The sequence below is a fragment of the Corvus hawaiiensis genome, chromosome 31 (genome assembly GCF_020740725.1).
Source record: "Corvus hawaiiensis isolate bCorHaw1 chromosome 31, bCorHaw1.pri.cur, whole genome shotgun sequence".
Classification (NCBI taxonomy): Eukaryota; Metazoa; Chordata; class Aves; order Passeriformes; family Corvidae; genus Corvus; species Corvus hawaiiensis.
In genome coordinates this window covers 2316498-2339310 of record NC_063243.1, presented here as the reverse complement: position 1 = coordinate 2339310, position 22813 = coordinate 2316498, and the positions used below count along the sequence as shown (strand labels likewise).

At 50.2% G+C, this 22813-nt stretch overlaps 1 protein-coding gene and 1 pseudogene across 1 annotated transcript; one reads left to right on the top strand and one right to left on the bottom strand.

Annotated features, from left to right (window-relative positions):
* Positions 1–22813, bottom strand: part of LOC125318825 — a 157891-nt pseudogene that overhangs the window by 126835 nt on the left and 8243 nt on the right.
* LOC125318821 (zinc finger protein 239-like) lies at positions 1855–2795 on the top strand (the record flags this gene model as incomplete). The annotated part of the gene is made up of 1 exon (XM_048289754.1): positions 1855–2795. A coding segment is annotated over one exon (885 nt), but the record flags the coding sequence as incomplete, so codon positions are not given.

Sequence of the window (22813 nt, the reverse complement as noted above, 5' to 3'; positions counted from 1 at the left end):
AATCCTGATCCTTCCACATCCCGCAGCCTCCTGGGGGCCGGGGGCCAGTGCCGGCCCTGCCCGGGGGGTGTTGGGGTCAGGCAGTGCCCGGCGCTGAGCCCCGGCTGCCCCACAGCCCCGGCCCGGCCCCGCAGCTCCCCACAGGCCCCAGCCCGTGCTGCCCTGTCCTGCTGCTCCCCACCACAGACAAACACCCTGAAATCCTGAACTTCTTTGTTTCCCTGTCCTGGAAACTGGGGATAGAAAAGATCTGGATCAGCTGTCAAATTTTGAGGATAAGATGGTTCTGAAAAACATCCCAGTCCTCAGTTTTTTTCCTTCCTCCTTTTTTCCATCTTCCTTTTCCTTTCTTATCACACACATTCCTCCTGCTGCTGTTTGCCTTAACCATATTCCTGCACCCTCCCTTCAACCAATCCTTTCCCAGCACACCAACACCATCCGTCCCCTGTTGCCCAGACCCATTCTCACATTCCGTTTTTACACCCACCCTTAATTACCTCTGGGAGAATGTGCAAACTACCTCCACATTGTCCCCTTTTGTTTGGGACACGATGTCCATGGTTGTGTTGAGGCTTTGTTGTTGTTCTGGAAGTTGAGGAATTGAGCAGGAGCTTGGCTGAGCAGCAGTGTGTGTCAATCAGTGCCATTTTGTGGAGCTGATGGTTTCTAGTGTCACTTGCTTGTGTCCAAGTCGGTGTGGCTGTGTCCGAGCAGATTGAGAGCATGTGTTTGTAGGGAGGCGTTGCTGTTGTTCCTTGGCTGGGGGTGCCCGGTTTTCGGGCCATCCCCCCTGGAGCAGGGTGTCCCCCCTTGGTGCAGGCGCGGCCCTCAGGCAGCGCTCAGCCAATCAGAAGGCGCGGCGCTGGTGAGTCAGCAGTTGCCAGGCGGAGCCGCAGCGCCCGGCGCTCCCCAGCTGGAGCCCCCGTGTGGCCCGGCCTTGGCGCCCCCCGCGAGGGGAATTTGGGGAGGTGGGAGGGGGGGAGCGCCAAGGCCGGGCCGGCCCGTGCTGTGCTGGCAGAAGTGGCTGCGGCGGGGGCCGAGTGCGGGCAGGAGCGGCCGAGAGCCCAGCGCTGCCGCAGCCCGAGCTGCCGCAGCTGCATCCCTGCTGGTGCTGTGGGATGCGAGAGCTCTGGGGGGCAGAGCGAGCCAGGGGTGGGTGCTGGGCCTGGGGGGAGGAGGAGAAAGGCTGGAGGAGCAGGGCTGGAGACCAGAATGGTGAAAGGATGCACGTGGGAGCAGCAGGTGGGATTCAGCAGGAGAAGGAGTAGTGTGAGGAAGAGGAGTGTGAGGAAGAGTAGGGACACAGGAGGAGGAGGAGGAGGAGCAGGAAGAGGAGGCACCGCAAGGTTCCAGCACTCGCTGTATCTGCAGCCTCCCCCCAGCCCCAGGAGCGTTGCCCCCCCATCCAGCAGGTGATCAGGGAGGGGGATCCATGATTTTCCCGGGGGTGAATCTTGGTGTTTCTGAGGTTTCTTGGGCTCCATGTTGGTGCTTTGGATTTTTTTGTGGGGGCTGAATGTTTATATTTTTGAGGGGATTTTGTCTGAATCTTGATGTTTTTGGAGTTTTGGGTCTGTGTCTTGATGTTTGGGGGACTTCTGGAGTGAATCTTGGTGTTTTGGAGGTTTTTACAGACACAAGATGCCCGGTGATGGACTTGGGCAGGAGGAACCCCCAGCCCAAGGCACTCATCCCTTGTTTCTCCCCCCAAACCAGGATTTGTCATTCCCAAGGCGTGGCCGGATGGAGGAGGAGGAAAAGCCCCGGAGATGCCGCACGAGGAGGGGCTGCAAACGCAGCCCAGAGAGATCCAAGGAGGAAAGAGCCCCCCTGTGCCGGGAAGGCGGCCGGAGATCCAGGCAGAGCTCGGAGCTGGGGGAGAAGCCTCAGGGCAGGGAGAAGCCCCACAAGTGCTTGGAATGTGGGAAGGGCTTCAGGTGGACCTCCAGCCTGATCCGGCACCAGAGGATCCACAATGGTGAGAAGCCCTACGAGTGTGGGGAATGTGGGAAGAGCTTCACCCGGAACTGTACCCTGAGGGAACACCAGCGCACCCACACCGGGGAGAGGCCCTACGAGTGTGAGGAATGTGGTAAGCGCTTCAGCCAGAGCTCCAGCCTGAGAGATCACCAGAGGATCCACACTGGGGAACGGCCCTATGAGTGTGGGGAATGTGGGAAGAGCTTCAGCCATGTTTCCAGCCTGATCCAGCACCAGAGGATCCACACTGGGAAAAAGCCCTATGAGTGTGGGGAATGTGGGAAGAGCTTCTGCCAGAGCTCTAACCTGATCCAGCACGAGAGGATCCACACTGGGGAAAGGCCCTATGAGTGTGGAGAATGTGGGAAGGGCTTCACCAACAGCTCCCAGCTGATCCAGCACCAGGTGGTTCACACCGGGGAACGGCCCTATGGCTGTAGTGAATGTGGGAAGAGTTTCTGGCGGAGCTCCATCCTGAGGGAACACCTGCGCACCCACACCGGGGAACAGCCCTTTGAGTGTTCTGAGTGTGGGAAGAGGTTTCGGAGGAGGTCTGATCTCCTTGTACATCATCGCATTCACACGGATGAGAGGCCTTTCCGCTGCCCCGACTGCGGGATGGGCTTCAAACGCAACTCCCACCTCACCATCCACCGGCGCATCCACACCGGGGAGAGGCCCTATGAGTGTTCTGAGTGTGGGAAGAGCTTCTCTGTGAGGTTTAATTTAACCCAACACCAACGGAGGCACCGCTAAGGGAAGCCCTGCGAGTGCCCCGAGTGCGGGAAGAGCTTCGTGCGCTGCTCCAGCTCCATCCCCCGTGGGAGGATCGGCGTTGGATGATCCCCAGTGACCCCCGTTGGGCAGAGCCCTGGTGACCCCCGTTCCGGGTGATCCGCGCTGGGTGGGGGGAAGGTGTTGGAGAGATTTCTTTGCCTTCTCCTTGTGCTGCTGGGATTTGGTTGGTAATAAATTCCCTCCCTGTGCCCAGGCTGGCTCTGTTGTGCCCGTTCCAGTTGAAAGGGTTCAAATCATTGTACCTGTGCAAGTATAAGGTACAGGGTAAAAGTTAGCAAATATTGGCCACAAGCTTAAGGCACAGAATGTAAGTTGGCAAGAAATGGGGAACAAAAGTCTCAGAAATGATGAACAAAGCTTGCTGAGACCAGTAGAGAAACTGCAGAAGCAGCCAACGAGAGACTGCGCCTGCCTAGGAAAGAAAGGTGAAAAGTGCAAAGCGAGGAAGACTGTGGCACCTGGGGAGGTGATGGGGGTTGGGAGGAATTTTTATTACGTCCCTGGGTAGGAACCCATTTCCACTCCCCTTCATCCCCCAGGTCTCCTCCCTCAGCCTGATGGTGAGAAGCATGGGAGTGCTCTGACTGCTGGGGGGCTTCTCTCAGGGATGGAAGCGTGAAACTCCACCAGTCTATTTCCCTTTCCCTTTCTCTAATGCTCCTTAGTCTTTCCACTTCCTCCTTAAGCTCGGCCACCAGGGAAAGGAGATCGTTCACCTGTTCGCACCTCAGGCAGGTGTCTTTGACAGCATCCCCTGGTGCTACTGCCAGGCTCAAACACTCCTCGCAGGAAGGGGTCTGGACAGACGCATCCTTCTGGGAGGGTTCTGTTTGCCTGGGTACTCTTTTAGTGGCTGGAGCTTTTGATCGTGTGAGGACCATTGCTGAAAAACCCAACCAACCAAATCTCAACACAAAAACAAACTACAAACCCCCACGGGCAGGAGAACACTCGCAGCCGTGCCCTCGGAGACGTGCCACGGCCCTGTTTGCCCGCTCCTGTTCCCCGCGCTCCCCAGAGCCCTTTTTGAATCCGACCGCCGCTGGCCGGAGGAAACCCCGCCCTACTCGGGGGTGTCACCCCCTTTGCTCTGCCCACAGAGCTCCTGAGCCGCCAGCGGCCACAGCCCCTCCCCGTGGCCTCAGGCCTGGCCGGGACCCCAAGCTCTGTCCCCGCGCTGATTTTGGGGGGGTCATGTGTCCCCCCCAGCCCTGCTGTCACTCTGCCCCTGCCTGGCTGCTCCCAGTGTTCTCAATAAAGCTTCCCAGTTTGCCCTGGTCCTGTTTATTGGGGAGTGGTGGGGAGCTATTTGGGGGGGCTGAGACAGGGGGCGGGCAAAACCCAGGGATGGATTGCGAATAGGGACCCTTGTGTGTCCCTCCTGTGTCACTCTACAAATCCCAAGGTAGCACCCAGCGAACCCCAAGAGGCGCACCAGGAACCCCCTAAGAGGACGGAGTGGGAGAAAGGATGGAGAGAAGCAGGCAGGATTAGGATGGAGGAGGAGCAGGACCCTTCCCAGCTCAATTTGGGGTTCCAATCCCTCCTTTCCCTCAATTCAGACAGCTCCTGGCAGCTTTTTTCTGGGAGGAATCCCTGAGTTTTGGTGGTTTTGGGGTGCAGTTTTGGAGGTGGACAGCTCTGTCTGGCCCTCCCCTCTTTCTTGTGGCCTCTCAGCTGCCCCCAACACCCTGGGGGTGCTGCAATTTCCTTCGTGGGGACAAGGACCTTCATTCCCTTCCAGGAGCCCAGTGCTGGCTGGGGGTCCAGTTCAGGGGGTCCTTGAGCAGCTGCCCCAGAACCTCTGCCAGGGTCTCCCAGCGCAGCCGGAGCTGCTCGGCCTGGGGGCCCCAAAGCCCTCAGCAAGCCCCAAGTCCCTCCCAGGAACCCTCAACTCCCTCAAACCCAGCATCCCCCACATCCCCTGCAAGTTCCCCCCATGGCACCGCCCATGGCCACGTCCTCGCATATCACTGGCCATGTCCCCCCATGTCCCCACCCATATCATTGTTCCCTACGTCTGCATCCATGTCCGTGTGTTCCTCACTCTCCGTGTCTATGTCCCACCATGCCTGTGTCTCTCTGTGTCCCATGGCTGTGTGTCCCCATGTCCCCACCTGTGTCTCAGTTCAATTTCTTTATTTTTGTAGCTTTGTCAAGGCAAACATAAAAGCCACACTAGTCGTAGTCCATAGTCAAGAAAGGTAAAAAGATTTTTTATTTTCTCTACTGCTATTTTTATACCTCTTCACAATGGCTGTGGCCTAATTTAAGATTGGCTGCTTAGCAAACAATGACAGGGCTGTCTAACAATGACCATTCCAGCAGTAAAGCAATCAGCTATACAAGCAAAAGTATAGTTGCTACGTTATCCGCAAGTGCTTCCTTGTACACTCTCAAAGTCCCATAACAAGAACATCCTCCCCTTGTGTCCAGAACATCTTCTCTCATTGATTATCTTCTTGGCCTTCTCTGTGGGTTTTACTAAAGCTGCAGAATTTCACTGTCATATTCTCACGGGTAAATTCTGACTGGTTTCAGGTCTGACTCTGTGAGATTGTCCGTCTGGCTGTCAATCTCCCCAGGTCCCCCTTTTTTTTGTATTACAAAGGCAGAGTTTATTGACTTTTGCAGGGCCCTTTGCAAAAAAGACAATAAACACGGCACAATGAGCAGGATGCAAAAAATAACCAATAGGATCAGGCATCCAATTTTAAGTAGATTTTTGATTTATTTTGCAATTTGCTAATTTCCAAACAAACAGTTGACTTTATCAAATTTTGATTTTTCACACAATTTTGACACACTTGTTTGCAATTCTTTAATGTGGGCATGAATAGTATTCGAAGGATCAGACAAATTCATACAACACATTCCATCGAAATCCTCACATCCATGTCCATGTGCTAGCAATAAAAAATCACTAGCAGCTCTCTTTTGCAGTGTAGTGTGCCTTACTGAACCACCATCTGTTAATAATCTGGCTAAAGCAAGCAAAGTGGCATTAGTCTGCCGAGCTAACCAACATCCTAACTTGCTTAACAGTCCCAGTGCTTTAGCAAACAAAATAAGCTATTTGTGGAGAAAGGAAGGAAACAGCCCCTCGAGTACCTGGCGGCGAAAATTTGGAGTTGTCATCGCAATCAGGGACAAATGCATGGGTGCTGCGTTTTCCCCTCCGTGGTTTATGCTGTAAAATCATAGATGTGTCAGGATTAACAATGAGAGTCGTTCTAAGCTGCAAGGACCTCCCTTGATGTGTGACGGAATCGCAGCCCATGCTCGGTCTCCGCAAATAAAAAACACCCCTGGTGGCAAAGCCAGAGGAACAGTAGTAGTGTGAAATACGTGGTGAACTGGAATTGCACCAGGCACTTTTATTTGCAAATATGGGTTGCTTAGGAGAAATATCCCATACCTCAGACTGATCAGATCCAGAGTAATTGAACTTAACACAAAGGTCCATTTTCACAGATCCTAAAAGCTCTATTTCTTGCAGCTCAAGAGTTGCAGGGGGAGGGTATGAAACCCACTGATCCCAAGCAGCAGCGTGATTGTTTGATTGTAACAGCTTGCTAACTGTCCTAGGCTTTGGCCAGGCACCTATTGGCAAGCCAACCAGGCAGGTAGGAAAAGGATTGTCAGGAGTAGTGGTGCTAAGCACAGAGTATCTTGCTCTGTCGCATTGGCCAGGGTAACCCACACGTTGGTTCTTGGCTGACTGACAGGCCAAGCAGAAACAGCAGGCACTAAGCTCAGCAAAACTGACAAGTACCATATTGGCACCTGCATTTTTCTGTTACTCGTTGCCATTTGCACTCCAGTACATCCCAGTGCAAGCCAATGCCCTTGATCACAGGGATAATCAGTGCAATACAGTCCTGCTTGGTCACCGGTGCTTGATGCTCTCTCTGGTCAGAGGTAGCTCGAACTACACTGCCAAGGTCATCAGCCTGTGTTGCTGTTACCCTCAGGATCTGGACGAACAGGCAGTGGCATGTTCTGCTGCAAATGAGGATGCACACATCTTGCTAGCACCCATCGTGCTCCAGTACCTGTGGAAACACAAGTGTATCCACGCCCCCAAGTGACAAGGTCCCAGGGGTCTTCCCACTGGCTGGTGAGCAGATTCCTTACCCGTACTTTAGCTCGAGGCAAATGTGTTTCACTGGTGGACGGCAAGGAATAAAAATTATTTAAAATTGAGGGATTGTTTGAATGAGCCGGTATGGTCAAGTGATTGATGGTATATACAGCTTTCAAAAGTTTGGACTGTGAGGTTTCCCCTTGCATTCTCTCTTTTTGTTTTTCTAAAACAGTTTGAAGTGTGTGATGAGCATGTTCAACGACAGCCTGACCAGTGAAAGAATGAGGAATACCCAATTTGTGAGAGATGCCTTACAAACCTAAGAAATTCTTAAATTTCTGAGAGGCGTAGGCTGGCCCACTGTCAGTTTTCACACAGGCAGGTATGCCTAAAGCAGCAAAGGCCTGCTGCCAGTGCAAAATGACATCACAGGCCTTTTCTCCAGCATGAGCAGAAGCCCATATAACAGAGGAAAAGGTATCAAAGGATACATGTACATATTTAAAACAACCAGATTCTGCAATGTGTGTAACATCAGTCTGCCAAAGCTGTAGGGCCAAAAGACCATGGGGATTTACTCCTAAGGGCAAAGGTCCGTTAAAGTTATGACAATCTGGGCAGGCACTAAAAATAGCACGAGCTTCTGTAGGTGTTAGTGAAAACTGTTGACACAATGTGCGTGCTTTTAGAATAAAAAGGGTATGAGATGTTTTAGCCTGGGTGCTACAGTGGGGATTCTGTAACACGATGTATCAAACAAGGAGTCCCCTGGAAAAGAAATATATATGGACCGATTCTTGATAGATGTTTCAGAGATGTTTATTTCTCCAGCCGCATGGCTGGGATCTGCCGAGGAACTGTTACAATCACAGGACCAGAGGGTCCTTGCCTGCGCAGGGAAACACAAAACAACCAATGGGAACGAGGCTGACCAGGGGTGAGGGAAACCCCGTGCCTCCCCCCAGGGCCCCTCTCCCAGGGCTACATGGCAGGGGGGAGGGACCCTGACATTTCATCCGTTTATTTTTAACAAAAGAGATGTAAAACATAACATTGAAAACAACTGGATAAACATAACAAGGACAGTTTTAAAACAAAATAAGCCACCCTCCTGAGTCTTTAAATGTCCCAACAGATTCTCTGAACATCTTAAGGATGACAGAAGGGAGACAGGACTCTCTGGGCATGCTTTGTGGGGAAACTGATGCAGGAGAGGGTTTAATTTCTTCCCTCCCCCTTTTCATCCCCCACTCGGCATTGGAAAGGGATTTTTGGGGAAACAATTGGGGAAAGGTATGGTTTTGTGAGGGAAACCATGGGTGGAAAAATGGATTGGGAATACAGTGGAGGTAATAGGATATAGGATAAAACGGAAAGGTGAGATTAGGAAAAAGAGACTCTGGGGGGGCTCATAATGGGGATATTGCCTAAAATGACTACGATTTTTATATACTGCCTTTTACAGAAATACCATCATGAATAGTGACCTTTGCCGCCTGCAAGCCTTTTCTACCTTGTACAATTTTGAATTCCACCACCTCTCCATCTCCCAAGCTTGGGATGTACTTTTCAGGGTTATTCTTTTTAATAGCAGTTCTATGAACGAATATGTCTTGCTGGTTGTCACATCTCGTTTTAAACCGTAATTTTAACATTATACCATTTTACTATTCCTAAAACCTTAGCTACGGTGATCTTTTCCTTTTTCCGAGTGGCTGCTGTTTTCTGTCTCGCTGCGTTCTTGCTTTCGCTTGCTCCCATGTTGGAATTGCCAGGGCTGCTGGTGCTGCTGGGGCCGCCAGAGCTGCTGGTGCCTGCGCGCTCTTCCCGGGGTTGCATTCGGGGCCGCACAGGCCAGGCCGGGCCACACTGCTCCATTCTCCGTGTGTCGCCTCCTCTGGTCGCAGCTTTGCTGCCGCTGCCAGGCATTGCACCCACGTCTCGGCCGGGCCCCTGAGCTATGACCCCCCGCGCCCTGCTCCAGCACACATTTTGGCTGGGCGCAGCTCCGCTCCACCGCTGCTAGCCACCGCCCATGCGCCACCCCTCTCAGTTGGGTGTTCACAGGGCTCACTCCACCACGCGCTGCGCGGGACCGGGTGGGCACTGCTGGGTCACACCACTCCTGCCGTGCCTCGCTCCGCCACTGACACTGCAGCTCGCATCACTCTGCCTGCGTGCGGGAGCTGCCTCACTGCTGCTAGGAGAGGGCTCGGTCCACGTGGCCTGGGTCACACGGTCCCTGAGCCAGTACACAGCTGACATTGCTCAACAGTCTCTGTCATTAAATAATATTCACGAAAATATTCTTCCGTCAGCATATATTTTGACTCAAAAATTAACTGTGTCCAAACAGTCTTCCAAAAGTCTTTGGTAAGAATTAAATCCCAAGAAACATAGAAAAACCATGAAAGGAAATGTTTCAGTTGCTTTTGACCTTAAATTAAGCTAAAATTTACAAATTGTTGTTCAAGAATCTTTTTAAGATAAATGTCCATATGCGGCTCTGAGAGCCAAGAGTCTTCCCCACAGTTCCTCCATAGTTTAGAGATGGAACAGCAAAACAAAACCAAGAAGAGGAATCCAAAGTTTCTTTACTCACACATCAGTTGCTTAGGGATCGGGGATGGTTCTGCTCGCAATTCTCTACCATTTGATACAGTGGGGATTCTGTAACACGATGTATCAAACAAGGAGTCCCCTGGAAAAGAAATATATATAGACAGATTCTTGATAGATGTTTCAGAGATGTTTATTTCTCCAGCCACATGGCTGGGATCTGCTGAGGAACTGTTACAATCACAGGACCTGAGTGTCCTTGCCCACGCAGGGAAACACAAAACAACCAGTGGGGAACAAGGCTGACCAGGGGTGAGGGAAACCCCGTGCCTCCCCCCAGGGCCCCTCTCCCAGGGCTCATGGCAGGGGGGAAGGGACCCTGACACCTGGGCTAGTTTATCTGGCTGAGGAGCTGCCCGAACAGGATTAGCTAATGCATCAGCATGGGCATTACATTCTGCAAGAAATCCTGATAGGTTTGTATGGCTTCTAATAAGGAAAACATAAAAAGGATAAATGCGTTGCAAAACAGCTGTCCATAAAGCCTTTAGCAAAAGTGTCTCGGTTTGAAAGACAGGTGTCTGCCAAGGAAGGCGGGAACCTCCCTTGGAATGGAAGAAGGAAAAATTGCAACCCCCTTCCCTCCGAGTTATTATAATTTTGAAATCAAGGGGCTTTTAGGCAAAGATATGGGAAATAGAATAACAGTTCTTTACTATTATATATCTGTATGTGTATAACAAGGCAAACAAACAGCAATAACTCTGGCAGTAACAGCAAACAATCACAAACCCAGTGCCAGCCTTCTCGGCTGTCAGGCCCTTTCCCCTCGGGTGCAGTTCCGCTCGCAGCCGGCAGGGGCGCTGGCGGCTCCCGGTGAGCAGGGCAGGTGCGATGGTTCCCCAGTGGCTGCAGGGGGCACTCTGGAGCAAGGGATGGGACGGGACAAAAAAGCTTCACAAACCCCTGGGCAGCTGATCCCAGTGTCCAGCTGGACCCTCGGGAACAGCAGGCTGGAACAGCAGGGACGAGCACAAATCCTGGGTGGCAGATGAGATGTATTGAACTCCAGAGCTGCAGTGGGAACCGCCCAGAAGTCTGGGCAGGCAGGGCGTGCGGGGCTACAGAGTAGCGAAGGCTCGAAGCAACTGCAGGGGCAGGGCGGCCGCAACCTGGCTCCCAGCAGGGCAGGGAAGGCGGGCTTGGGATTCCAGGGTTTCTCCAGTAGAAGGAAAGCAGCCGAAGAAGCAGCCTCTCTCTCCGTCCAAACACCTGGAACTGACTGCCCACAAACCTAGGTGGAAGAGATGCACCCCTCCCACTGTGGCCAGGCCCTTTGTTTTTCTTAAGTAGTAATTTGTCCCCCTGGCAACATGTATGGGGGAAATTCCTTTAAGAGAAAAAGAAAACAGGAAGAGAACTAAAACCCCAACATTATCCACCCCGAATTTTTCTCATACTAACATGTTACATGAAACTTAACCGTTTTAACCATACATGTACATGCATCACCCGAATTATATACATATATACATGCAGATACTGATACAAGTACAGAGCCATGGGTTGTCCATCCTAAAACAAGGTCCCCTTGAGGTATGCATCGGGTCTCTCCATCCCTTTGCATCACCCACCAGGTGCAACCTGGTCCCTGAGCAAAAACAACCCCACAGATGGGTTTGTCTTTGCTCGAGGCAGAATTAACCCAGTTTTTCCAAGCATACCTCTCACGTGCACCACTGGAACCTTATCCCGTATGTTGTTTGTAGGGGCTCGGATTGGGCAGGGCCTGCTCAGCTGGTGGAGCCTCAGGTGTTAATGAACCAGGTGCCTCTTGCTAAATGCACCTTCCAGTTTTTGAAAGTCCCCCCACCCAGTGCCTTCAAGGTGGTTTTAAGCAGTCCATTACACTGCTCAACCTTCCCAGCTGCTGGTGCATGGTAAGGGATATGGTACACCCACTCTATGCCATGTTCTCTAGCCCAGGTGTTTATAAGGCTGCTCTTGAAATGAGTCCCATTATCAGACTCGATTCTCTCAGGGGTGCCATGCCTCCAAAGGACTTGTTTTTCAAGGCCCAGGATGGTGTTCCAGGCTGTAGCGTGAGGCACAGGGTAGGTCTCCAGCCATCCAGTGGTGGCTTCTACCATTGTGAGCACATAGCACTTGCCTTGACGTGTTTGAGGCATGTGATGTAATCAATCTGCCAGGCCTCCCCATACTTGTATTTGGACCATCGCCCACCATACCACAGGGGCTTCACTCGCTTGGCCTGCTTGCAGCGCATGTCTCACAATCATGGATCACCTGGGAGATACTGTCCATGGTTTGATCCACCCCTTGATCTCGTGCCCACTTACAGGTGGCATCTCTGCCCTGATGGCCTGAGGCATCATGGGCCCATCGAGCTAGGAACAACTCCCCTTTATGTTGCCAATCCAAGTCTATCTGGGACACCTCTATTTTCGCAGCCTGATCTACCTGTTTGTTGTTACGATGTTCTTCGTTAGCCCGGTTCTTGGGGATGTGAGCATCTACATGACGAACCTTCACGGATAGCTTCTCTACCCGAGTGGCAATGTCTTTCCACTCCTCAGCAGCCCAGATTGGTTTTCCTCTGTGCTGCCAGTTTGCCTTCTTCCACCTTTCCAGCCAACCCCACAGAGCATTGGCTACCATCCATGAATCAGTGTAGAGGTAGAGCTTTGGCCACTTTTCTCTTTCAGCTATGTCCAGAGCTAACTGAACAGCTTTGAGTTCAGCAAATTGGCTCAATCCACCTTCTCCTTTGGTAGCTTGTGCAACTTGTCGTGTGGGGCTCCATACAGCGGCTTTCCATTTCCGGCCAGCACCTACAATTCGTCAGGAAGCATCAGTGAAGAGGGCGTATTGTCTTTCACTCTCTGGTAGCTCGTTATACGGTGGAGCTTCTTTGGCACGCATCACCTGCTCCTCTTCTTCTTGAGAAGATAACCCAAAAGTCTCACCTTCAGGCCAGTTCATAATTATTTCCAAGATCCCAGGGCGACTTGGGTATCCAATGCGGGCACGCTGCGTGATGAGGGCAATCCATTTGCTCCAAGTAGCGTTGGTGGCGTGATGCATGGAAGGAACCTTTCCCTTGAACATCCACCCCAGCACCGGTAGTCAGGGTGCCAGGAGGAGTTGTGCCTCTGTGCCAATTACTTCTGAGGCAGCTTGGACTCCTTCATAAGCTGCCAAGATTTCCTTCTCTGTGTAGTTGGCTTCAGACCCTCTGTAGCTTTGGCTCCAGAATCCCAGTGGTCAGCCCTGAGTCTCACCAGGCACCTTCTGCCAGAGGCTCCAGGACAGACCATTGCTCCCGGCTGCAGAGTAGAGCACGTTCTTCACCTCTGGCCCTGTCCCAACCGGCCCAGAGCTACTGCTTGATCTGGGCAAAGGCTTGCTGCTGTTCAGGGCCCCAGTGGAAATCGTTCTTCTTGCAGGTAACCAGGTAGAGAGGGCTCACGATCTGGCTGTACTTGGGAATGTGCATTCTCCAGAAACCTATGGCACCTAGGAAAGCTTGTGTTTCCTTCTTGTTGGTTGGTGGAGACATTGCTGTGATCTTACTGATGACCTCGGTGGGAATCTGACGTTGTCCATCTTGCCACTTTACTCCCAGGAACTGGATCTCTCGGGCAGGGCCCTTGACCTTGCTCTTCTTGATGGCAAAACCAGCTTGCAGGAGAATCTGGATGATTCTCTGGCTCTCCTTTCTCAAATACCTCTGATGCCATGTTCCCCCACACAGTGATGTCATCAATGTACTGCAGATATTCTGGGGCCTCACCCTTTTCCAGTGCAGCCTGGATCAGTCCATGGCAGATGGTGGGACTGTGCTTCCACCCCTGGGGCAGTCGGTTCCAGGTGTACTGCACGCCCCTCCAGGTGAAGGCAAATTGAGGCCTGCACTCTGCTGCCAGAGGAATGGAGAAAAAAGCATTGGCAATGTCAATAGTGGTGTACCACTTTGCTGATTTGGACTCCAGCTCGTACTGGAGCTCCAACATGTCCGGCACAGCAGCGATCAATGGTGGAGTCACTTCATTCAAGGCACGATAGTCCACAGTCAATCTCCATTCCCCGTCAGACTTGCAGACAGGCCAGATGGGGCTGTTGAAGGGTGAGTGGGTCTTGCTGACCACCCCTTGGCTCTCCAACTCATGGATCATCTTGTGGATGGGGAGCACATCATCTCGATTTGTCCGATACTGCTGGCGGTGCACTGTCGAGGTGGCAATTGGCACTCGTTGCTCTTCCACTTTCAGGATCCCAACTGCAGAAGGATTCTCTGATAGTCCAGGCAGGGTGTTCAATTGCCTAATGCCCTCTGCCTCCACAGCAGCAATCCCAAATGCCCACCTGAGTCCTTTTGGGTCTTTGTAATAGCCATTCTGGAGGAAGTCTATGCCCAGAATACACAGGGCCTCTGGGCCGGTCACAATCGGATGCTTTTGCCACTCCTTCCCAGTCAGGCTCACCTCAGCTTCCAACAGTGTCAACTGCTGTGATCCCCCGGTCATCCCAGCGATGGAGACAGGTTCTGCCCCCACATGTCCCGATGGCATTAAAGTACACTGTGCCCCAGTATCAACCAACACATCATATTTCTGTGGCTCTGATGTGCCAGGCCATCGAATCCACACCGTCCAGAAAACCCGGTTCTCCCGTGCCTCTTCCTGGCTAGAGGCAGGGCCCCTCTAGCCCTGGTTATCATTCCTTCCCTGGGCATACATGCCAGATGTCCCTTCAAGGGGATCCGACATATCATCCTCCCTTCTGTAATACCTGGCAGCTCGGTCACGGGAGGCTGAGGCTACCTTCACCTTAGCGGAACCCCCTCGGTTAGTGCCTCCCTCCTTGAGTTCACGCACCCGCGCTGCCAGGACAGAAGTGGGTTTCCCATCCCACCTTCTCACGTCTTCCCCATGGTCACACAGAAAAAACCACAGCTCAGCTTGTGGGGTGTACCCTCTCTCTCTAGCAGGGGGACGACGGGCTCTTACTTGGGGGCCTGTGACTCGCACTGGTGCCACACTGATCTTCCTCATCTCCTCCTTCATTTCCTTCCTCATCTCCTTCATCTCCTCTTTGAGGTCTTTAACCACAGCAGAGACATGAGCCTTCAGCGGACCATTGACCATACTGTCATAATTCCTGAGCTTGTTGGCAACAGAGCCCACTGTTTCTCAATTATTGTCAGCATCAATCGTTGCAATGAAGGTGGTGTATTGCGATGGCCCTAGCTTTGTCAGGTTCCACATCATCTGTGCTGTGCACCTGACCTTATCGGGGTCATTATCATGCTGTCTGTCCCTCCCAAAGAGTACCTCTAATACTGCCACCTCTCTTAGCTGCTGGATCCCTTCCTCAAGTGTCTTCCACTGCATTCTATGATGGTACTCCTGGATTCTTTCTTTGTGAATGAACCTTTCTCTCACACTCATTAAGAGCCGCTCCCAGAGAGAAAGGAGCCCTGGCTCCCTCACAAATATCTGGTTCACGCCTGGGTCCTGGGTCAATGATCCCAGATACCTTGCCTCGCCACTATCCAGTTGCACACCTGTGCCCATAAGGTCCCAAACCCGAAGCAGCCAGGTTGTATAAGGCTCACGCCCCCTTCGCACACACATGGTCTTTTCGCATACCACGGAGACTGTCATACAATAGGGACTCAGTGATGATTTCTGGCTCTGGCTCTCCTGCTGGTTGTGAGGGCCCTGGTTGCCCATCATCATTAACTGGTCGTACTGATTTGGTCTTACACTTCCTCCTTTGCACAGGGGCGACTGCTGCTGGCTGTGATTGTCCTTGTGGTTCAGCTGGAGCCTGGACGGTTGTAACATCCATGGGTTCCACTGCTGCACCATTGGACTCACCCTCTTTGGGGCAGGGAGAGGGTTTTTCACTAGCTGAGGAGGTGTATTCCCTTAGCAATTGGCATATCCCCTGGCACACCTGGCCCATCTCCTGGCACATCTCTTGGCGCATCTCCTGCATCCCCTTCACCAGTACCCCCACCCAGTTCGGGTAGTCCATTTCTGAGGTGGGCTGTTGGACGGTATCAGGCTGTGGGGCAGGGTCAGGCTGTGGAGCAGGATCTCTAGTGTCTGGGGCCGTGTCAGGCTCTGGGGCTGGATCAGGCTCTGGGGTAGGATCTCTAGTCTCTGAGGCCAGTGTCTGGGTAGTTATCGAAGCCAATCTCATCTCTGAGTGCTAAATAGAGTAGGCCTATCAGCACCAGTTGGTTAGTACCCAGAGGGAATCTAAACCCTTCAAAAATTGATGGGGTGGGCCCAAAGAACTGGTTGAGAGATTGGGAGAAAACTTTCCCTGGTGTCATTTCCTCACAGAAGGTACCATTTTTAACATAACCCCAAAAACATGCACTTAGTGTGTGATAGCCCTTTACCCATGTGCCCACATTCCAGAGGAAGTTAAAACCCATTAATTCCTCACCTTCTCGACCCATAGTGCAAACTGGATAACAGCAATAGGAGCCTTAGTCAGAGGACCCATGTTTAGGTAAGGAGCTGCAAAGGGGAAGAATATAGCCATGACCACCTGCCACCCGAACTGGGTAAACTATACCACATAGTGCTGCCTAGCAAGGTTCCTATACCCAGCACACAAAATTAAGTTATCCAGGAACTGTTATTCCTTTTTCACTCCTTTCTCTTAATGCCCTCACGCCCTACGGTTGGGTGCCAAGATCTGTCTCAGTTTGAAAGACAGGTGTCTGCCAAGGAAGGCAGGAGCCCCATTTGGAATGGCAGATGTGACCCTCTTCCCTCCGAGTTATTATAATTTTGAAATCAAGGGGCTTTTAGGCAAAGATGTGGGAAATAGGAATAACAGTTCTTTACTATTATATGTCTGTATGTGTATAACACGTCAAACAAACATCAATAACTCTGGCAGTAACAGCAAACAATCACAAACCCAGTCCCAGCCTTCTCGGCTGTCAGGCCCTTTCCCCTCGGGTGCAGTTCCGCTCGCAGCCGGCAGGGGCGCTGGCGGCTCCCGGTGAGCAGGGCAGGTGCGATGGTTCCCCCGCGGCTGCAGGGGGCGCTCCGGAGCGAGCTCGGGGAGCACGCGGCACTGGCGGCCTGGGATCCTGGGAAGGGATGGAACAAAGGCTTCACAAACCGCTGGGCAGCCGATCCCAGTGTCAGGCTGGACCCCCTGGGAACAGCCAGCTGGAACAGCAGGCTGGAATGGCTGGGATGAGCACAAATTGCGGGTGGCAGATGAGATGTAGCCGAACGGGAAACCCCCCTGAGGTCTGGGCAGACAGGGTAGGCAGGGCTACAACGTAGCGAAGGCTCAAAGCAACTGCGGGGGCAGGCCGGCCACGGCCCAGCTCCCAGCGGGGCAGGGAAGGTGGGCTTGGAATCCCGGGGTTTCTCTGGCAGAAGGAAAAGCAGCCAAAGAGAGCATCCTCCCTCTCCATCCAAACACTGGGGACTGACTGTCCGCACACTCAGGTGAAACAAAAGAGTAGCCAGATGCACCCCACTCCCAGGGGCTAGGTCTTTTTGTTTTTCTTAAGTACCCAGCAATTTGTCCCCCTGGCAACATGTATGGGGAAAATTCCTTTAACAGGAAAAAAACCAGGAGAGCTCCTATAACCCCAACAACCAGTTGGGGAGATCCAGTACCCTGACCCTGCAAAGTCTGCCATCCGTCCTCATATCTCCAGGTGACAATTGCTGTTCTTGTTTTTCCTGGCCCATCTGTAAATACTGTAGGCCCATCTACAGGAGTTCGAATTAATTTAGGTTTTGCTGATAATGGGGTGGTATTCAGTGATTGTAATAATTTATGTCTGGGAAAATGGTAATCAATTTGTCCTGTGCAGCTCTGCAGAACACTTTGCAGTGCAGAACTTTTGGCCAAGGACCACTCAAAATAATTTTGCTGAATAGGAGTAGAAAATTTAGCAGGATCAATTTGCAGGCATCGGTATTGACACTTAATAATTAACTGAGCAATCAATTCAAAAATTGTAGTGACTGTTTTTTTAGGTTTGTGAGGTAAAAACATCCATTCTAGAATATGCAATGGGTCAGGGAACTAATGATCAGACCATTGTGCAATAATACCTGTTAGATGAAATTCTGGAATTACAAGAAAAACGACATCAATGTCAGGGTCCACATGGTACACATGGCAATTGGAAATAGTTTGTTGCACCTTATCTAAGTCTGTTGAGCTTCAGGGGTTATCTGTCAGGGTGAGTGTAAATCTGAATTTCCTGCTAATATATTGAACAAAGTTGTACAGTGGTGAGTTCTAAATAGGGATGCAGCCAATTAATGTTTCCTAACAATTTCTGTGCATCATTTAGAGTGTGCACTGTAGTGTCAAATTGAGCAGATTGAGGGCACATGGCACATTAAAATATTTCTAATCCCAAATATTTCCAGGGTACTTCTGTTTCGATTTTTTCAGGTGCAATTTGTAATCCATATTTGTGCAGAGCTTTTAAAAGCTCTGGCTGTATGTTTTGCAAATCCTGTTTGCAGGGAGATGCTATCAGTATGTCATCCATATAGTGATAGCAAGAGGTGTTAGGGAATTGTTCTCTGATAGGCGATAGAGCTTGGGCCACATACATTTGACAAATAGTTGGACTGTTTTTCATACCTTGTGGTAAAACTTTCCATTGATATCGTTTCACAGGCTCAGCATTGCTAACAGCTGGTACTGAAAATGCAAATTTTGGTCTATCATCAGGATGCAAGGGAATTGTAAAGAAGCAACCTTTCAAATTAACAACTAAAATGTCCCATGTTGCAGGAATCATGGTAGGAGATGGCATGCCAGGTTGCAGTGCACCCATACTTTCCATGACTGCATTAATGCATCGCAGATCGTGCACCAGTCTCCATTTGCCTGATTTCTTTTGATTCACAAATACAGGAGTGTTCCATGGCTCTATGTGCCCTTGCAATAACTGCTCATCTACTAAATTGTTCAGGGTGGCAAGTTTCTGTTGTGTTAGAGGCCATGGTGCCTGCCACACTGGCTGGTCAGTTTACCATCGTAGGGGTGTTACTGGGTGGCAACCGCCCTGCACAATGATCCCTATTAAAAATTTGTGCCAATCGTAACTCCCCAAGTGGCCAAAACGTCATGTCTCCATAAATTTAGAGGTGCAGCAGTCACATATGGGTGAACTGTAGCAACCTGGTTCTCTGGATTTTTTATGAGCACAAAATGTGTACTTAAATAACTTTGTGTCATTACCCCAAGACCTGCAATTGCATTTCCCGCTGCGGTGACAGCCACAAGTTTGGCCAATCATGAAATGAAATCACTGTGACATCTGCTCCCATATCAATCAGCCCTTTGATCTTAACAGTCTGTGGCTGTGCCCCTTTCAGTGTTAGCTCACAGATCAGTTGCAGTCTGCTCGGAAAGTTGTTGAGTCCAAAAAACCTGAGGCGTGCTGGTAGAACCGAAACCTTGGTCTCCTGTTTCTTTAAGTGCGGTCCTGGGAACACAAGACTTGAAAGGTACAAGTTGAGCAATATGAGTTTGAGCAGGTGTGACTGCAGGAGGAGTGGGTGTAGAAACCATTGCACATATTTGTCCTGTAAAGTCTGCATCAATTACTCCTGGATGCACAAAAATCCCTTGCGAAGTAGCACTGGATCTTCCTATTAGCAAAGCACTTAAGTTTTGTCCTCTAGGTCTATGTGCATCCAAAGGCACTTTATGAACTGCAGGAGAGTCTATAATCACTGCGCTGGCGGTGCAAACATCCCTCCCTGCTGAGCCTTTTGTTCTGCCGGCAAGCCTGTCACATAAACCTGTGCTGGGCGCAGCGGTTCCTGGGGAAGTGTTTGTGTCTTAACGTGCTGTCCCCTCACGTTCAGTCGGCAGTTTCCCTGATTTTTGAGAGGCTGCCCATTGGCTTGGAAATGAGATTTACATTGTTTCACATAATGTCCTGGTTTACCACATCAGTTACACGGAACTGCTCCGGGGGCTGCTGTTGTTAGCTGCTCCGGAGGACAGGGTTCTGTGTGGGCACTGAGATATAAAATGACCAGGCTGTCCACAGCTGTAGCAGTTACATGTCATTTTAATAGCTTCAGCAACAGCTGTAGTAACAGACTCGGTTAGCATAGCCATTTGATGTTGAGCAGTTCCTATTTTTGCACATGCATTAATCATATCTTTCAGTGAGGGCTTTTTCATAGGCAACAAATCAATAGCTTTCCTACATTCCTCATTTGCATTGTCTCATGCCATTTGTAAAATTAAAGCTTCTTTTACATCTGCATCTACTATTTGTTTTTCTATCGCATCCTGAAGGCGGTCTAAGAAGGCCATAAAAGTCTCATTAGGGCTCTGTATAATAGTCGTAATCTGTGGATACAAATATGCTGCTAGCAAGAATTTTCTTGCTTCCTTCCAGTCCCGTGAGATATATTTCTCTCTCATGGAAGACATTAGTCGAGTTCTATAAACTATGAACACTTGCGACCTTGCAAAGCTTTGTTTATAGTCCAGTAGAAAAATATCTCACGGGACTGGAAAGAAGCAAGAAAATTCTTGCTAGCAGCACATTTGTATCCACAATAATCCATAGTCAAGAGAGGCAAAAAGATTTTTTATTTTCTCTACTGCTATTTTTATACCTCTTCACAATGGCTATGGCCTGATTTAAGATTGGCTGCTTAGTAAACAATGACAGGGCTGTCTAACAAACAATGACCATTCAGGCAGTAAAACAATCAGCTATACAAGCAAAAGTCAATTCGTTACATATTATCCACAAGTTCTTCCTTGTACACTCTCAATGTCCTATAACAAGAACATCCTCTCCTCGTGTCCAGAACATCTTCTCTCATTGATTATCTTCTTGGCCTCCTCCGTGAGTTTCACTAAAGCTGCAGAATTTCACTGTCATATTCTCACAGGTAAGTTCTGACTGGTTTCAGGTCTGACTCTGTGAGATTGTCAGTCTGGCTGTCAATCTCAGCAAGCAGCGCCGATGCTGTTTTAAAATCCCTTGCTTATGAAAATGCTAATAATGAATGTAAAAACCACCTAGTTTCAATACGCAACCACGCTGATGCTGAACTTACTGATTACATCAAAGCATGTTTTTACGGCAATTGCCCAGGACTTGCAAGCAGCTAAAGCAACTGTTAAGTGCTTTGCATGCGGAGAAGAGGGGCATGTTCGGAAACAATGCCCAAAGGGACAGAAAACTAGTAAAAAGCCAAACCAACCCTGTCCTTGCTGCCAAAAAGGCCTTCATTGGAGCAGCCATTGCCACTCTAAGTTTGACAAGGATGGCAACCCACCCCAAAAGCAGGGAAACTTGAACAGGGGTGCGCAGGCCGGTGCCCCTAAACCCAACAGGGCCCAATTTGGCCAATCCCCAATACAAACTCAGGTTTGGCAAGGGGCACCCCAGGCTCCGCTGGCCTGGACATGGCCATCAGCTCTACAACAGTCTTAAAAGACGCTCCTGTTCATCTACTACCCACTGCTGGTTTTGGTCCTCTACCATTTCAAACTCATGCTTTATTATTGGGTCGCTCTTCTACCACTCGAACTGGACTGTTTATTTTACCAGGCATTATTGATGCAGATTATAAAGGAGAAATCAAAACTATGGCAACTCATACTGCTACCAGCAATTCCTTGTCCAGTGCCAATACTGCAGCAGCAATAAACAGTGGGAGCTTTGGGAACACAAGTGTTCCTCAGATCTTTTGGTCCAAAGTTATTGGAACCCAACAGCCATTACTCACCTGCCAAATAGATTTAAGTCTTTTACAGGATTGGTTGATACTGGAGCCGATATATACATCATAGCGCAGGAGTGGCCTCCTGACTGGCCCTTGGCACCCTCTATGGCAATTGTCTCTGTAGTCGGCGGACATCAAATACCATGGCAATCAGCCAAAGAACTACACATCGTTGGACCAGAAGGCAAGACAGCCACCTTCCGATGTACTCACAATGTACACCTTGTATGTACTCCCGATCCTGGGCACTTTGTGGGGGTGAGGTTTACTGACTCAATGGGGCTTGATCATTTCAACACATTTTTGGTAGGGACCACTGATGAAATGCTGCTTCTGAAACTTACATGGCTTACTGATAAGGCGGTATGGAAAGACCTGCGGCCCTTAAGAGGTGAGCGGCTTCACCAAGCCTGAATCCTTGTACAGGAACAACTAAATTGGGTCACATAGTCCCCTCCACCAGCCCGTGGAACACACCTATCTTTGTTATTCCTAAGAAATCGATCAAGTGGAGACTTATACAGGATCTCAGGGTAGTCAATACAGTCATGTCACCTATGGGGTCATTACAACCTGGAATACCTAACCCCACGATGCTAGGGACCGAGTCCGGAGAGCTGGCTGGATAAACAACACGTATACCGATATGATTAAGCATCGTTCTCCCTTTATTGTTCAACTATGCCAACTTATATCTACTTTTGCAATGATTCACGCCCAGTCCCTCTAGACAGCCTCTAATCAGCGGGGGAAACAACCAGTGTGTGTATACCTTGCCAAGGACTCTCAGGGCTGCCTGCAGCCAGGTGCCTTCCAGGCCTGCCTGCAGCCAGGGGCCTGTTCAGGGGCTTTTCCTCAGCAACCCTGGGTTGTCCAATCTTTCCAGGGGTATCACACGCCCTTGTTCCATAAGGAATCCCTCTACACCACGATGATTCCCGAACATTGGGAATTAGCAATAATTGATTTAAAAGACTGTTTCTTCGCAATTCCTCTGCATCCTGATGAGGCACCTAAATTTGCGTTTTCTTTATCATCTGTCAATCATGAAACCCGCATGGAACGATACCACTGGGTTGTCCTACCCTGCGGTATGAAAAACAGTCCAACCAGTTGCCAATTTGTCGTTCATTCAGCAATATAGCCAGTATGGCAAAAATATCCATCTGTTTTGCGGTATCACTATATGGACGGTATTTTAATTGCCTCCGACAGCACGACACTGTTGCGTGATTGCCTTGCAGCTTTAAAAATAACACTCACCAGCAGAAGTCTGTGCATAGCCACAGACAAAATTCAAACAGAATCCCCTTGGAAATACTTGGGTTTTAAACTACTTGAAACAACAGTCACTCCACAGCCAATAACTTTAAAAACTAACATGTGCACATTGAATGACTTGCAGAAGTTACTGGGAACCATTAACTGGATTCACCCTCTGTTGGGAATTACAGCAGAAGAATTATCTCCTTTATTTCAGTTGCTAAAAGGGGACCCAGACCTCTCTTCCCCTAGGCAATTGACAAAAACTGCCCAAAAGGCTCTAGAGACTGTAAGTGACAAAATCAACAAGTCCTTTGCCACACGT